This window comes from Nerophis ophidion, linkage group LG06 (assembly GCF_033978795.1).
Source record: "Nerophis ophidion isolate RoL-2023_Sa linkage group LG06, RoL_Noph_v1.0, whole genome shotgun sequence".
Classification (NCBI taxonomy): domain Eukaryota; kingdom Metazoa; phylum Chordata; class Actinopteri; order Syngnathiformes; family Syngnathidae; genus Nerophis; species Nerophis ophidion.
The window spans coordinates 11,021,582-11,036,992 of record NC_084616.1 but is presented as its reverse complement, the minus strand read 5'-3'; the positions used below and the strand labels follow the sequence as shown (position 1 = coordinate 11,036,992).

General features: G+C 43.2%; 1 protein-coding gene across 1 annotated transcript in view; it reads left to right on the top strand.

Moving 5' to 3' along the window:
• ankrd52a (ankyrin repeat domain 52a) overlaps window positions 1–15,411 on the top strand; it is a 63,744-nt gene that overhangs the window by 30,706 nt on the left and 17,627 nt on the right. The window contains exons 15-23 of the mRNA XM_061902642.1: window positions 112–174; window positions 279–390; window positions 3,052–3,123; window positions 3,203–3,404; window positions 5,981–6,068; window positions 6,148–6,265; window positions 10,128–10,347; window positions 10,419–10,506; window positions 12,318–12,401. Of these exons, the coding sequence (XP_061758626.1) occupies window positions 112–174; window positions 279–390; window positions 3,052–3,123; window positions 3,203–3,404; window positions 5,981–6,068; window positions 6,148–6,265; window positions 10,128–10,347; window positions 10,419–10,506; window positions 12,318–12,401 (1,047 nt within the window). The remainder of the gene's footprint in view (window positions 1–111; window positions 175–278; window positions 391–3,051; window positions 3,124–3,202; window positions 3,405–5,980; window positions 6,069–6,147; window positions 6,266–10,127; window positions 10,348–10,418; window positions 10,507–12,317; window positions 12,402–15,411) is intronic.

Below are 15,411 nucleotides of genomic sequence, written 5' to 3'. Positions count from 1 at the left end.
CCTACACAGAACATTGAGAAATAATTCAACATCATGTACTTTCCATGCTGAAGATATTTCTGTTTTATCACTTTTTTTTGGGTGTTTTTAGCATTTTGTTGTTCTCTTCAGAATCGATGGACACTTTCCCGGGAGTCATCAGCATGATGAAGAGGATGTGAAAGAGTCCTACTTGTAGGTTCCTTCTCCTCCTAGTCTCTGTCATTTCTTCATCACTAGTCTGCTGAATAGCCCTCTATTTTTTTTTTTTGTCTTCCCATCTTTTTCCCGATGAAAAGCTGCCTGGAGCATCTTCTTGACAACGGCGCGGACCCTTCCATGGTCAACGCCAAGGGTTTCAGCGCTGTTCACTATGCAGCTTATTATGGCAACACACAGAATCTGGAGCTGGTGAGTTCTGATTGTCAACACCGACTAAAGAGGAATCTATAAAGTCAAATAATTTGGAACTGCGTCAGATTTTCAATCCGGCCCACCGAACGAAAATATCAGAACATTTTTAACACGTTCTAACTTATAAACAATGGATTGGTATGTTCATAGTAGCACGCTTTGTGGATTATTCTAATGACCCTTTTTTGAAGTTTAACTATTGGGTCTATGTTTGTTTTATAAACATTTCCCCAAACTTCAACACAATATGTAAAATATGGAAAAATAAAAGAATATTAAAGCTGCAAGCAGCGATGGACGCGACCGAGTATATATGGAAGTGGCTGAGGAGAGGGAAGTCAGGGCTTCCCAGATATAAATTAGAACAACACACTACTTTGTATTTTATTCTAGTTTCTACCTTCCATAACGTGTCTACTGACAGATATAAGTTAGAACCATGCACTACTTTGTATCATAAATGTTGTACTTTTCACCTTCCATAACGTGTCTACTGACAGATATAAGTTAGAACTACTTAATATTATAAATGTTGCAGTTTTTATCTTCCATAACGTGTCTACTGACAGATATAAATTAGAATGAAAAAACATGCGTACGGCTAGTAGCTACTATTAGCAAACAGATCGACCTACCAATTCAGCGCATAAAAAGTGCAAATGGCTTTAAAACGCCACAACAGTCAGGCACCATATGTAAGTACCCAAAATAAAGACTCGACATACAAAGAAATTCAATCGGAGCAGAAACATAGGAGGAAACGGGATTAAAAGCCGATGCTAACCGCCCATTGAAAATACATGGGTACAGCTAGTAGCTACTATTAGCAAACAGATAGACTCACCAACTCGGCGTAATATCTTAACATCGACACACTCTCTCGTCACAACTCGGCCCTGATGGTCGGCACCTATAAGTTTACAGTTAGTTGTAAAATGTTGGACGGTTGTTTTTACGATATGCAGGCAAACGACAACTTTAATACATACCGGCTTAGCTACGGCACCTGGCAACCTTCTTGGTATGTACGATCACAGCCCCTCCCTCACGAATGTTGGTGCGTGCGCACCAGCAGCAGACGGTACGGATTTTTTTTTGTTTTTATACGTCTCCCTCACTGTGTCTGCGCACGGCGGCCACCTTTTAAATAGTTTTCAGCGCGTCGGTTCTTTGAAGGCTGATAAAATCTAAACCGTAGCAGTAATTAAAATTATTTCATCAACTTTTAATCAGAAGGGTTCAATCTCTCTCCTGTGGTAGTTTGAAGCCGACACGACAAACGCGCTCAGAGGAGATAATGTTTGAAAAAAGGTGACCGTTTTTTACAAAACTTTTGTTTTGAAGGGGGAACTGCAAACTTCCTGTTGATTTTTGCTGAAGGATGTCATTGTATGAAATCTAGGTCTAAGTGAGACCTACATAGAGGTTTTTGTTTCATGTCGCTACGACATTCCTACTGGAAGTTACAGGCAGTTTTGTCTGTGTTTTCTTAATTTTGTTTTGGGTTGAGGTTTTTTGATTAAATCGCAATGTTCGCCAGTCCTGATGTGTGTGTCAAATTTGGTGAGTCTTGAAGCATGTTAAGGGGGTCAAATTACAGCTCAAAGCTGCGGAATAATAATAAAGAATAAAACGCTAGAAATTCAATAGGGTCCTCTGTCCCAAAGGGACATTCGGTCCCTAAATATAACATATGCAGACATGTCTTATTCAGCATGTGTCTTCCTTTATAAGGAATAGCAATGGATTTGGACATTTTTCCCTTAATATATTCAATAAGCGGATTCCAACCTAATTTATGATCAATTATTATTCCCAAAATTTTAGTTTCATATACTCTTATCAATTTCCACTAGATTTAATGTTCACAATTTGTCCTTGCACACTAAGCACCATATATATAGTTTTCTTATCATTTAATGCAGTGGTTCTCAAATGGGGGTACGCGTACCCCTGGGGGTACTTGAAGGTATGCCAAGGGGTACGTGAAATTAAAAAAAAATATTCTGAAAATAGCAACAATTCAAAAATTCTTTATAAATATATTTATTGAATAATACTTCAACAAAATATGAACGTAAGTTCCTAAACTGTGAAAAAAAAATGCAACAATGCAATATTCAGTGTTGACAGCTAGATTTTTTTGTGGACATGTTCCATAAAAATTGATGTTAAAGATTTATTTTTTTTGTGAAAAAATGTTTATAATTAAGTTCATTAATCCAGATGGATCTCTATCAGGATCCCTAAAGAGAGCACTTTAAGTTGATGATTACGTCTATGTGTAGAAATCCTTTTTTATAATTGAATCACTTGTTTATTTTCCACCACTTTTTTATTTTTGTATCTTTTTTTCCTAAATAGTTCAAGAAAGACCACTACAAATGAGCAATATTTTGCACTGTTATACAATTTAATAAATCAGAAACTGATGACATAATGCTGTATTTTACCTCTTTATCTCTTTTTTTCAACCAAAAATGCTTTGCTCTACTTAAAGGGTATTTGAATTTTAAAAAAAAAATGCTCACATGGGGTACATCACTGAAAAAAGGTTGAGAACCACTGATTTAATGATAACTTATTAATATCAAACAATTTTTTTATGTTTTTAATGATCCACGTCAAACTCTCAAATGCATGTTGGTTGTGTTTTAGCTGCTGGAGATGTCCTTTAATGCACTAGGAGACATAGAGAGCAGTATTCCCATCAGTCCCCTGCATCTCGCTGTGAGTTCCACTTCGGCGCCACCTCCACTCGCGCTCGGAGCTTCCTGAGCCTAAACCCCTTGCTCCTCCCCCTTCACAGGCCGAGCGGGGCCACTGGCAGGCGCTGCGCGTGCTGACAGAAACCGCCGCCTACGTGGATATGCAAGATGCCGCCGGGCGCTCTGTGCTGTACGTGGCCGCCCAGAAGGGCCACGCCCGCTGTGTCGAGGTGCTCCTCTCCCAGGGGGCCTCCTGTCTCATCAACGACAACAGCTTCATTTGGACCCCAATTCATGTTGCAGGTAGGAGACACTTTTTGGCGGTCAATCACTCACATAGCCATTGGCATTGTCAAATATGTCTCGCATTAACCATCTGAAATGAATGAATGCAGTCTTTGTGTTGACGTGGAGTGGTCATTCTTTTTTGGTGACAAGTAGTGGCCACGGTAACCCATGAAGTTAAGCTCATGACTCTGTAAATTTGATTATGTGGACACATTTTTTTCTGGATACTTTCTGTGTGTGTAAGTAATATGCCACTATAATTGAATACTTGTTTATGTTGACGTCTATAACCGCACATAAGGACACTTATTACTAGAGATGTCCGATAATATTGGACCGCCAATATTATCGGCCGATAAATGCTTTAAAATGTAATATCAGAATTTATCGGTATCAATTTCAAAAAGTAAAATTTATGACTTTTTAAAACGCCACTGTGTACACGGACGTAGGGAGAAGTACAGAGCGCCAATAAACCTTGAAGGCATTTCCTTTGCCTGCCGGCCCAGTCACATAATATCTACAGCCATACAGGTGACACTGAGGGTGGCCGTATAAACAACATTAACTTTGCTGCAAATATGCGCCACACTGTGAACCCACACCAAACAAAAAATGACAAACCCATTTCGAGAGAACATCCGCACCGTAACAAAACATAAACACAACAGAACAAATACCCAGAACCCCTTGCAGCACTAACTCTTCCGGGATGCTACTTTACCCCTAAGTCTGGAGCTAAAGTCATAGAGAAGTTTCTCAAGTGCAAATATCAATCAATCAATCAATCAATGTTTACTTATATAGCCCTAAATCACTAGTGTCTCAAGGGGCTGCACAAACCACTACGACATCCTCGGTAGGCCCACATAAGGGCAAGGAAAACTCACACCCAGTGGGACATCGGTGACAATAATGACCCAGTGGGACGTCGGTGACAATGATGACTATGAGAACCTTGGAGAGGAGGAAAGCAATGGATGTCGAGCGGGTCTAACATGATACTGTGAAAGTTCAACATGATACTGTGAAAGTTCAATCCATAATGGATCCAACACAGTCGCGAGAGTCCAGTCCAAAGCGGATCCAACACAGCAGCGAGAGTCCCGTTCACAGCGGAGCCAGCAGGAAACCATCCCAAGCGGAGGCGGACCAGCAGCGCAGAGATGTCCCCAGCCGATACACAGGCGAGCGGTACATGGCCACCGGATCGGACCGGACCCCCTCCACAAGGGAGAGTGGGACATAGAAGAAAAAGAAAAGAAACGGCAGATTAACTGGTCTAAAAAGGGAGTCTATTTAAAGGCTAGAGTATACAAATGAGTTTTAAGGTGAGACTTAAATGCTTCTACTGAGGTGGCATCTCGAACTCTTACCGGGAGGGCATTCCAGAGTACTGGAGCCCGAACAGAAAACGCTCTATAGCCCGCAGACTTTTTTTGGGCTTTGGGAGTCACTAATAAGCCGGAGTCCTTTGAACGCAGATTTCTTGCCGGGACATATGGTACAATACAATCGGCAAGATAGGATGGAGCTAGACCGTGTAGTATTTTATACGTAAGTAGTAAAACCTTAAAGTCACATCTTAAGTGCACAGGAAGCCAGTGCAGGTGAGCCAGTACAGGCGTAATGTGATCAAACTTTCTTGTTCTTGTCAAAAGTCTAGCAGCCGCATTTTGTACCAACTGTAATCTTTTAATGCTAGACATGGGGAGACCCGAAAATAATACGTTACAGTAGTCGAGGCGAGACGTAACAAACGCATGGATAATGATCTCAGCGTCTTTAGTGGACAAAATGGAGCGAATTTTAGCGATATTACGGAGATGAAAGAAGGCCGTTTTAGTAACGCTTTTAATGTGTGCCTCAAAGGAGAGAGTTGGGTCGAAGATAATACCCAGATTCTTTACCGTGTCGCCTTGTTTAATTGTTTGGTTGTCAAATGTTACAGTTGTATTATTAAATAGAGTTCGGTGTCTAGCAGGACCGATAATCAGCAAATAGTATGACTAAAGCGATGAAGCTTTATTTACGTTTACATTCAAAGTGTATTATATTACTAATTAATCATTTTTATTAGAATGTATTTATTTTTTAGCCCTGTGTAATTGTATGTAAATGTATTTCTCATCATTTAGTATATTTGATAAGTATTTTTTTTTGTAACCAGCTTTTAAAATAATCTTTGTTGTTGACACATGCTTTCAAATCATTTGACAAGGTTAGAAACTGTAAGTCGGTTAGATATACTTATTAAATATGATTACAATCAAAAGTAAGATTAATAATTCAGTGGGCCCCTCTGTAGTGGAAAGGTTGGAAAGTTGGACCCCGAGGTCAAAAAGATTTAGAACCCCTGATTTAGATGTTTACTTACTGTCCAGGTTTGCACAAGGAAACATGTACCGGTTCTGGATCCCTAATAAAACTAAATAGCCTGTATTAAAACTGCTGTAATGTAACCAGTTTAAGACTCTGCTATTAATTAAAGGTGTTAATTGTCTGATATGTACTTTGTGATGGTCTCTAACCGTGTAATTGTTTTACTGGAGGCGGACTTATTGAACTCAAACATCTTTGTCTCACTGTAGCTGCTCACGGTCACTCCGACTGCCTGCGCAAGATGATCGAATGCGGCGAGGAGGGCGACCTCGCCAACGTCGTGGACAAGTTCGGCCAGTGAGTGCTCTTCTCGGCGTCCGCCGCCGCCTTCACTCTTTTTAAGTTTCCAACGACACCTCTCCTTTTGTCGCCGCAGGACCCCGCTGATGCTCGCCGTTCTCGGGGGCCACACGGACTGTGTCTGCTTCCTGTTGTCGAAGGAGGCCTTGCCCGACGCCAAGGACAAGAGAGGCAGCACGGCGTTGCACAGAGGGGTGCGTCAACTTATATTCTTGTCTTCATGAAAGAGAGGAATCTATATGTGTTTAACATGCTTTTCTTATCATTAAATACCTTCAAATTGTTAACAAAAACCTCTCTATCATCAATCAATAAATATAAATGATATATATGAAAGAGGTAGATCCCGTTCACTTGGTCAGTTAAAAAGTAGGTCGCCTGCAGAAAAAGTGTGGGCACCCCTGGGTTAATTGAACCGCTGGAAGAATTGACACAATGATATCTATCCATCTTCTTCCGCTTAGCCGAGGTCGGGTCGCGGGGGCAACAGCCCAAGTAGGGAAGCCCACACCTTCCTCTCCCCAACCACTTCGTCCAGCTCTTCCCGGAGGATCATAGTCTACCCAATGTCTCCTGGGTCTACAGGTTGGATGCCCAAACCATCTTATCTGGCTCTTCTTGATGTGGAGGAGCAGCGGCTTTCCTTTGAGCTTCTCCCGAATGACGGAGCTTTTCACCCTATCTCTAAGGGAGAGCCACGACACCCGGCAGAGGAAACTCATTTGGGCCGCTTTGTACCCGTGATCTTGTCTTTTCGGTCATAACCCAAAGCTCATGACCATAGGTGAGGATGGGAGCGTAGATCGACCGGTAAATTGAGAGCTTTGCCTTCCGGCTCAGCTCCTTCTTCACCACAACAGATCGATACAGCGTCCGCATTACGAAAGAGGCCGCACCGATCCGCCTTTTGAGCTCACGATCCACTCTTCCCTCACTCCTGAACACAATCCAAGGTACTTGAACTCCTTCACTTGGGGCAGGGTCTCCTCCCCAACCCGGAGATGGCACTCCACCCTTTCCCGGGCAAGAACCATGGACTAGAACTTGGAGGTGCTGATTCTCATCCCGGTCGCTTCACACTCTGCTGCGAACCGATCCAGTGAGAGCTGAAGATCCTGGCCAGTTGAAGCCATCAGGACTACATCATCTGCAAAAAGCTGAGACCCAATCCTGCGGCCACCAAACCGGATCCCCTCGACGCCCTGACTGCACCAGGAAATTCTGTCCATAAAAGTTATGAACAGAGTCTGTGACAAAGGGCAGCCTTGGCGGAGTCCAACTCTCACTGGAAACGGGTCCGACTTACTGCCGGCAAAGCTGACCAAGCTCTGACACTGATCGTACAGGGAGCGGACTGATAATCGATTAAAAAATAACTAAGACGACTTTTCTGTCGATTGTTTGTGAATTCTTTGTAGTGTTTCTCACAGTACCGCAATCTATTTGTGGCGGTATTTTGCATAATTGGGCATAGTGCATTTGAAGAAAAACAACTCTTAATTCTGTCGCTTCATTTTGTTGTTTTATTTTACAAAGAAGTGCTCTTAGATAAGAGCACTTTTATTTCAGACTCTCCAAAATTCTCTTTACTAAATTTGTCGCTAGTCAGTGTTTTTTTTTAAAGGGGGCTCTGAATGGCCGCCAAATACAGCTGCTTGTCTTCTTATGCTCTGGCAGACATGGTAGTATAATGTCTATATGCGCGACCAGTCTTCCTCTCCGGGAATAAAACACGCTGGTCAATCCCAAGTTCTTTTGGATGACACATATGTTGAGTAAAAAGGACCACAGAGAATAATACAATACCAAGTTTTACTGAAGCTTCAGGAGACCAGCCCTTACAATCCATAACCTCTCTCCGTCATATCTCTCTGACCTGCTCCATGTCGCCATGCTCTCACGTTCTCTAAGATCTACTTCATCCATCCATCTGGATGTCCCCTTATTTAAACCGTCCACCATGGGTGCCCAAGCTTTCAGCCGCTCTGCCCAACATCTTTGGAACTCTTTACCACCAGACTTTCGTAACTTAGACTCAATATCCCTCTTTAAATCAAGACTCAAAACACACCTATTACTGACTGCTTATTCATTGTAATCATCTTATCTTATCTATCTTTGTTGTTGTTTTTATCCAATTTGATTTTATTGTTTTGATTTTGTACGGTGTCCTTGAGTGCCCAGAAAGGCGCTGTAGTTTCTTAAAGTAGCCTTAGCTTGTAGCTTAGCCTAGCACAGATTCTGTTCATAACTTTTATGGACAGAATTTCTAGGCGCAGTCAAGGCGTTGAGGGGTTCCGGTTTGGTGGCCGCGGGATTAGGTATCTGCTTTTTGCAGATGATGTGGTCCTGATGGCTTCATCTGGCCAGGATCTTCAGCTCTCACTGGATCGGTTCGCAGCCGAGTGTGAAGCGACCGGAATGAGAATCAGCACCTCCAAGTCCGAGTCCATAGTTCTCGCCCGGAAAAGGGTGGAGTGCCATCTCCGGGTTGGGGAGGAGACCCTGCCCCAAGTGGAGGAGTTCAAGTACCTAGGAGTCTTGTTCACGAGTGGGGGAAGAGTGGATCGTGAGATCGACAGGCGGATCGGTGCGGCGTCTTCAGTAATGCGGACGTTGTATAGATCCGTTGTGGTGAAGAAGGAGCTGAGCTGGAAGGCAAAGCTCTCAATTTACCGGTCGATCTACGTTCCCATCCTCACCTTTGGTCATGAGCTTTGGGTCATGACCGAAAGGATAAGATCACGGGTACAAACGGCCAAAATGAGTTTCCTCCGCCGTGTGGCGGGGCTCTCCCTTAGAGATAGGGTGAGAAGCTCTGCCATCCGGGAGGAATTCAAAGTAAAGCCGCTGTTCCTCCACATCGAGAGGAGCCAGATGAGGTGGCTCGGGCATCTGGTCAGGATGCCACCCGAACGCCTCCCTAGGGAGGTGTTTAAGGCACGTCCAACCGGTAGGAGGCCACGGGGAAGACCCAGGACACGTTGGGAAGACTATGTCTCTCGGCTGGCCTGGGAACACCTCGGGATCCCCCGGGAAGAGCTGGACGAAATGGCTGGGGAGAGGGAAGTCTGGGCTTCCCTGCTTATGCTGCTGCCCCCGCGACCCGACCTCAGATAAGCGGAAGATGATGGAGGGATGGATGGATGGCCTTATCTTGACGCTCTACTTTCTCCTTCACTGCGCTTGCTGCGGCAACAACAAAACAAAACTCCAGACGTTCCTCTCCGTTTGTATGGTTTACTTGTCAACTTAATAATTCAAAACATAAAACAACCACGATGTGGGAACAAATGAATGACAAAATAAATAGGGGTTGTTACAGTAGAGTCAGAAAAAGTATGAGTGAGGTCAAAAAACTGTGTGGCTCGATTCCACCGCACCTGACTGCAATTACCCATGACACCTTGCGTCTAAAAACCACCCTACCACACAGATCCTTCCACCATATATGCAATTAAAACGGTTACGTCATCAAATTACTTTGACAAATGCAATAATTAACAAATAAAGTGAGCTTTATACAATTACTCTAAGCATTCAATATATACATTTTCTTATCATGCAAATAAAGTAAATAGTCCCCTTTTGGCCAAATAAACATAAAGCACCTTCCCTAAAATGTAAATTAACTTAAACAGCATTCATGCTCCTACAGGCGCCTTATAAGGAAAATGTATTATTATTATTATTAATGCGACAATAGCATCAGCAAGCGAGGTCCGACCCCAACAAAAATAGTCATCTTATGTAGAGCGTAAACGGCGCAGCTGCTTCTACAAAACAGATAAGGAACTGGCCAAAACAGCTCTGTGAGCCGACAAACCGGGGCCCTTAAGACAAAACAAAGTGTTTATTAGCGAAGTAAGATAAAAGCAAGGAGGTCACGAGAAGACACACGACATGGGAAAATACTAGCTGCTTTAAACATGACTATGGATTAAGACAGAACACTTAAAAATGTCGCATTCTCAACAGGTTGCAGTATGTTTATATCTATGTATATAATATGATGCTGGTGTTGTTTCGTCATCATCATTGGTTTTTTCCCCCCAGGCGTCGCTGGGCTACGACAACTGCGTGACGGCCCTGCTGGAGCACAAAGCGTCCGCGCTGTGTCGCGACATCCTGGGTCGGACGCCGCTGCACTACGCCGCCTCCAGGGGGCACGTCAAGGTTCTGATCAGTCTGGTGCAGGCCGCCGCGGCGACGGAGCCACAAGACAAACTGCTGGACAACAAACGATTCACCCCGCTACACTGGGCTGCTTACAAAGGTTTCGGTTGGATCCATTGGATGTGACGATGTCATGTTTGAATGACGTCATGCTGCTGTTCTTGTCCTCAGGGCATGAAGACTGTTTGGAGGTTTTACTTGAATTTAAAACATTTATCCACGAAGAGGGAAACCCTTTCACCCCCCTGCACTGTGCTCTGTGAGTATTCTGTTGGAACTGAAACATACTTTTTTTATTGTTAACTTGAAGGTCCCACATTATAGTGTTTGTTGCCAGAGGTACACAATAGTGTTTTGCTGCTAGCCCATCCGTCCATCTTCTTCCGCTTATCCGAGGTCGGGTCGCGGGGGCAGCAGCCTAAGCAGAGAAGCCCGGACTTTCTTCTACCCAGCCACTTCGTACAGCTCTTCCCGGGGGTTACCAAGGCATTTCAAGGCCAGCCGGGCGACATAGTCCTCCCAACGTGTCCTGGGTCTTCCCCGTGGCTTCCTACTGGTTGGACATGCCCTAAACATCTCCCTAGGGAGGCGTTCGGGTGGCATCCTAACCAGATACCCGAACCACCTCACCTGACTCCTCTCCATGTGGAGGAGCAGCGGCGTTACTTTGAGCTCCCCCCGGATGGCAGAGCTTCTCACCCTATCTCTAAGGGAGAGACCCGCCACACGGCAGAGGAAACTCATTTCGGCCGCTTGTACCCGTGATCTTATCCTTTCGGTCATGACCTAAAGCTCATGACCATAGGTGAGGATGGGAACGTAGATCGACCGGTAAATTGAGAGCTTTGCCTTCCGGCTCAGCTCCTTCTTCACCACAAAGGATCGGTACAGCGTCCGCGTTACTGAAGACGCCGCACCGATCAGCCTGTCCATCTCACGATCCACTCTTCCCTCACTCGTGAACAAGACTCCGAGGTACTTGATCTCCTCCTCTTGGGGCAGGGTCTCCTCCCTAACCTGGAGATGGCACTCCACCCTTTTCCGGGCGAGAACCATGGACTAGGACTTGGAGGTACTGATTCTCATTCCAGTCGCTTCACACTGCTGCGAACCGATTCAGTGAGAGCTGAAGATCCTGGTCAGTTGAAGCCATCAGGACCACATCATCTGCAAAAAGCAGAGACCTAATCCTGCAGCCACCAAACCAGATCTCCTCAATGCCTTGACTTTGCCTAGAAATTCTGTCCATAAAAGTTATGAACAGAATCGGTGACAAAGGGCAGCCTTGGCGGAGTCCAACTCTCACTGGAAACGTGTCCGACTTACTCCCGGCAATCCGGACCAAGCTCTGACACTGATCGTACAGGGAGCGGACTGCCACAATCAGACAGTCCGATACCTCGTACTTTCTGCCCGAGGTACACAGTCGATTGCCTTCTCCAAGTCTGGTTGGGCAAACTCCCATGCACCCTCAAGGACCCTGCCGAGAGTATAGAGCTGGTCCACAGTTCCACGACCAGGACGAAAACCACACTGTTCCTCCTGAATCCGAGGTTGGACTATCCGGCGCAGCCTCCTCTCCAGTACACCTGAAAAGACCTTACCGGGAAGGCTGAGGAGTGTGATTCCACGATAGTTGAAACACACCCTCCGGTTCCCCTTCTTAAAGAGAGGAACCACCACCCCAAGCCTTTGATGTCCTGGTGATGGTGCTAGCCTTGATGCTGAAATATAGACTGAAAAGTGTGTTATCAGAACAATATCCGTATTGTGTCGTGACACCCTTTTATCACAACGTCAGATCCTCATAGCAAACATTAACAACACTAGCATACAATATTATTTTAACATCATTCTAGGTTAGCATATTCACTAAAGATAAACATGATCAAATTTCCCGCTCCTTTGTAATTTTTAAAAATGTGTACAATTTTTTAAATAAACAGAGCAGACAACCTTGCCAACCTGACCATACTAACAACCAGGTCTCACCCGGTTCACACCTGCACGATGTTTGAGGAGAGTTTCTTCATTAGGGACGCTAATGTTTTTTGTACGCATTGCCAACAGGATGAATGGCCACAGCGGTGCTGCCGAGCGCCTTCTTGAATGTGCCGGAGTCCACATGATGAACACCAGAGATGCCAAAGGAAGGTGGGACCACAAAAATCTATGACTTAATTTTTATCTAGACCGATACCGGGCCGCAGGGAAACATTAAATCTTTTATAAACGACTGCATTTTCTCCGACTTAACTGTCCCGCTGTACACACCAATAAATAGGCTTGTTTATGCTGTAGATGTACAATAAAACTCCTGATTGGATGTTGCCATTTGTTGTAATTATTCTAACTTTGTGAATGATACAATTCACATTAATGAACATATAAAATATTAATGTGACAGATTGTAGCCAAAGGCTGATTTCCATCGGCATCTCATAGAAAATAAATAAGCCCAGGGCTCCCACTAATTCAATTTTCATGCACTTATTGTTGCTGTATTTATCAGGCACAAGTGGAATGCCGGTCCCTCCAAATAAAGCCTACATTAAACCGGTCGGTGGTGCAAAAAAGGTTGAGGACAACCGATCTAGAACACAGGTGTCAAACTCAAGGCCCACGACATCCTTTTATCTGACCCACAAACACCTGGGAATGATATGTGTCAATAAAGTACTTCATATTTTCTCACTAAATGTAATTGATTTTTCTCAATTTCACAGAAAAAAATATATGTACTGCTTGAAATTTCATACATTTAAACTTTAAAATAGAGATATCCGATGATATAGGACTGCCGATATTATCGGCCGATAAATGCTTTAAAATGTAATATCGGAAATTATCTTCATCTGTTTCAAAAAGTAACATTTCTGACTTTTTACGTAGAGAGAAGTATAGAGCAGTTGCGTCTTCCAGTCATACTTGCCAACCCTCCTGATTTTCCCGGGAGACTCCTGAATTTCAGTGCCAGTCCCGAAAAATCTCCCGGGCCAACAATTCTCCCGAATTCCACCCAAATAGCAATATTGGTGGCGTGCCTTAAATGCATTGCAATTGCGTGCCGGCCAAATAACATAATATCTACGGCTTTTCACACACACACAAGTGAATGCAAGGCATACTTGGTCAACAGCCATACTGGTCACACTGACGGTGGCCGTATGAACAAGTTTAACACTGTTACAAATATGCGCCACACTGTGAACCCACACCAAACACGAATGACAAACACATTACGGGAGAACATCCGCACCGTAACACAACAGAACAAATACCCAGAACCCCTTGCAGCACTAACTCTTCCGGGAAACTGTATTTACCCCCCGCCCACCTCAACCTCCTCATGCTCTCTCAGGGGGAGCATGTCCCAAATTCTAAGCTGCTATTTTGAGGAATGTTAAAAAAAAAAAAATGCACTTTGTGACTTCAATTATAAATATGGCATTGCCATGTTGCCATTTTTTTTACATAACTTGAGTTGATTTATTTTGGAAAACCTTGTTACATTGTTTAATGCATCCAGCGGGGCATCACAACAAAATTAGGCATAATAATGTGTTCATTCCACGACTGTATATATCGGTATCAGTTGATATCGGAATCGGTAATGAAGAGTTGGACAATGTCGGATATTGGCAAAAAAAACATTATCGGACATCTCTACTTTAATAGTATCCAATATTACAACAGATATCACAATATATGATCATACTTTCCAAACATGGTTTTATCTAAATACAAATACTTAACTTTACCATCAAATTAATAAAAATGACTATACGTTTTATGTTGTTCTTAACAGCATGTTACTGTAAATTGGAAAAAAAACTACAATTTTTTTTTGTTGTTAAAATTGTGTTGACTGAGCTGCCAGTTTTTGACTGTAAAATCTACGGTTGTTGTTTTTAACGGTTTATTACTGTAAATGAAAATAGAGTACATATGTTTTTACTGTAGAAAAACTGGCCGCTAAGTTGCTAGAATAAGAAAATAACTTGTACTGTTTTTCCATGAAGAACATAATTTGACACAAAAATTCTGGCAACGAAGCTGCCAGCTTTTTCTGTAAAACCTCCCCCAAAAAACTGTGGTACTTTTTTTACATTCACCGTAAAATGTTGTAAAAAATATAAAAAAAAACAACTATATTTTACAGTAAAATTTTGTAAATATAAAGTTTTTACTGTAAAATCGACAATATACTTAAAGGGTAACATTATCACAATTTCAAAAGGGTTAAAAACAATAAAAATCAGTTCCCAGTGGCTTCTTGTATTTTTTGATTTTTTTTTCAAAATTTTACCGGTCTCGGAATATCCCTAAATAAAGCTTTAAAGTGCCTTATTTTCGGCTCTCTGCGAAGACACTGGCCATTTCCCTGTGACGTCACACAGTGCTGCCAATGTAAACAAACAATGGGAATACCACAGCAAGATATAGTGACATTAGCTCGGATTCAAACTCTTGGATTTCAGCGATTCAACAGATTACGCATGTATTGAAATAGATGGTTGGAGTATGAAAATATTGAAGAAGAAACTGAAGCTATTGAGCGAATAGCTATTGACGCTGTTCATAGCCATAGCATGGCCGAATAGCTGCGTTAGCATCGCCGGTAAAATGTGCGGACCAAACGATCAGGACTTTCACATCTTTTGACACTGGAGCAACTTAAATCCGTCGATTGGTAAGTGTTTGTTTCGCATTAAATGTGGGTGGAAGGAAACGTAATATAGTTGCAAATGCATCTGCAGGTTATCCATACATCTCTGTGCCATGTCTGCTTTAGCACCGCCGGTAAATAGCGTGTTAGCATCGATTAGCGTAGCATGTTAGCATCGATTAGCTGGCAGTCAAAATCAACAAAACTCACCTTTGTGATTTCGTTGACTATCGTTGCAAATGCATTTGCAGGTTATCCATACATGTCTGTGCCATGTCTGCCTTAGCATCGCCGGTCAAATGTGGAGACACTCTGGCACATTCAATGGGGGTCTGGCGGCAGACACTTTGGCATCTTCGGGCCAGTGGTGCAACTTGAATCCCTCCCTGTTAGTGTTGTTACACCCTCCGACAACACACCGTCGAGGCATGATGTCTCCAAGGTTCCAAAAAATAGTAAAAAAAACGAAAAATAACAGAACTGGACCCGGTGTTT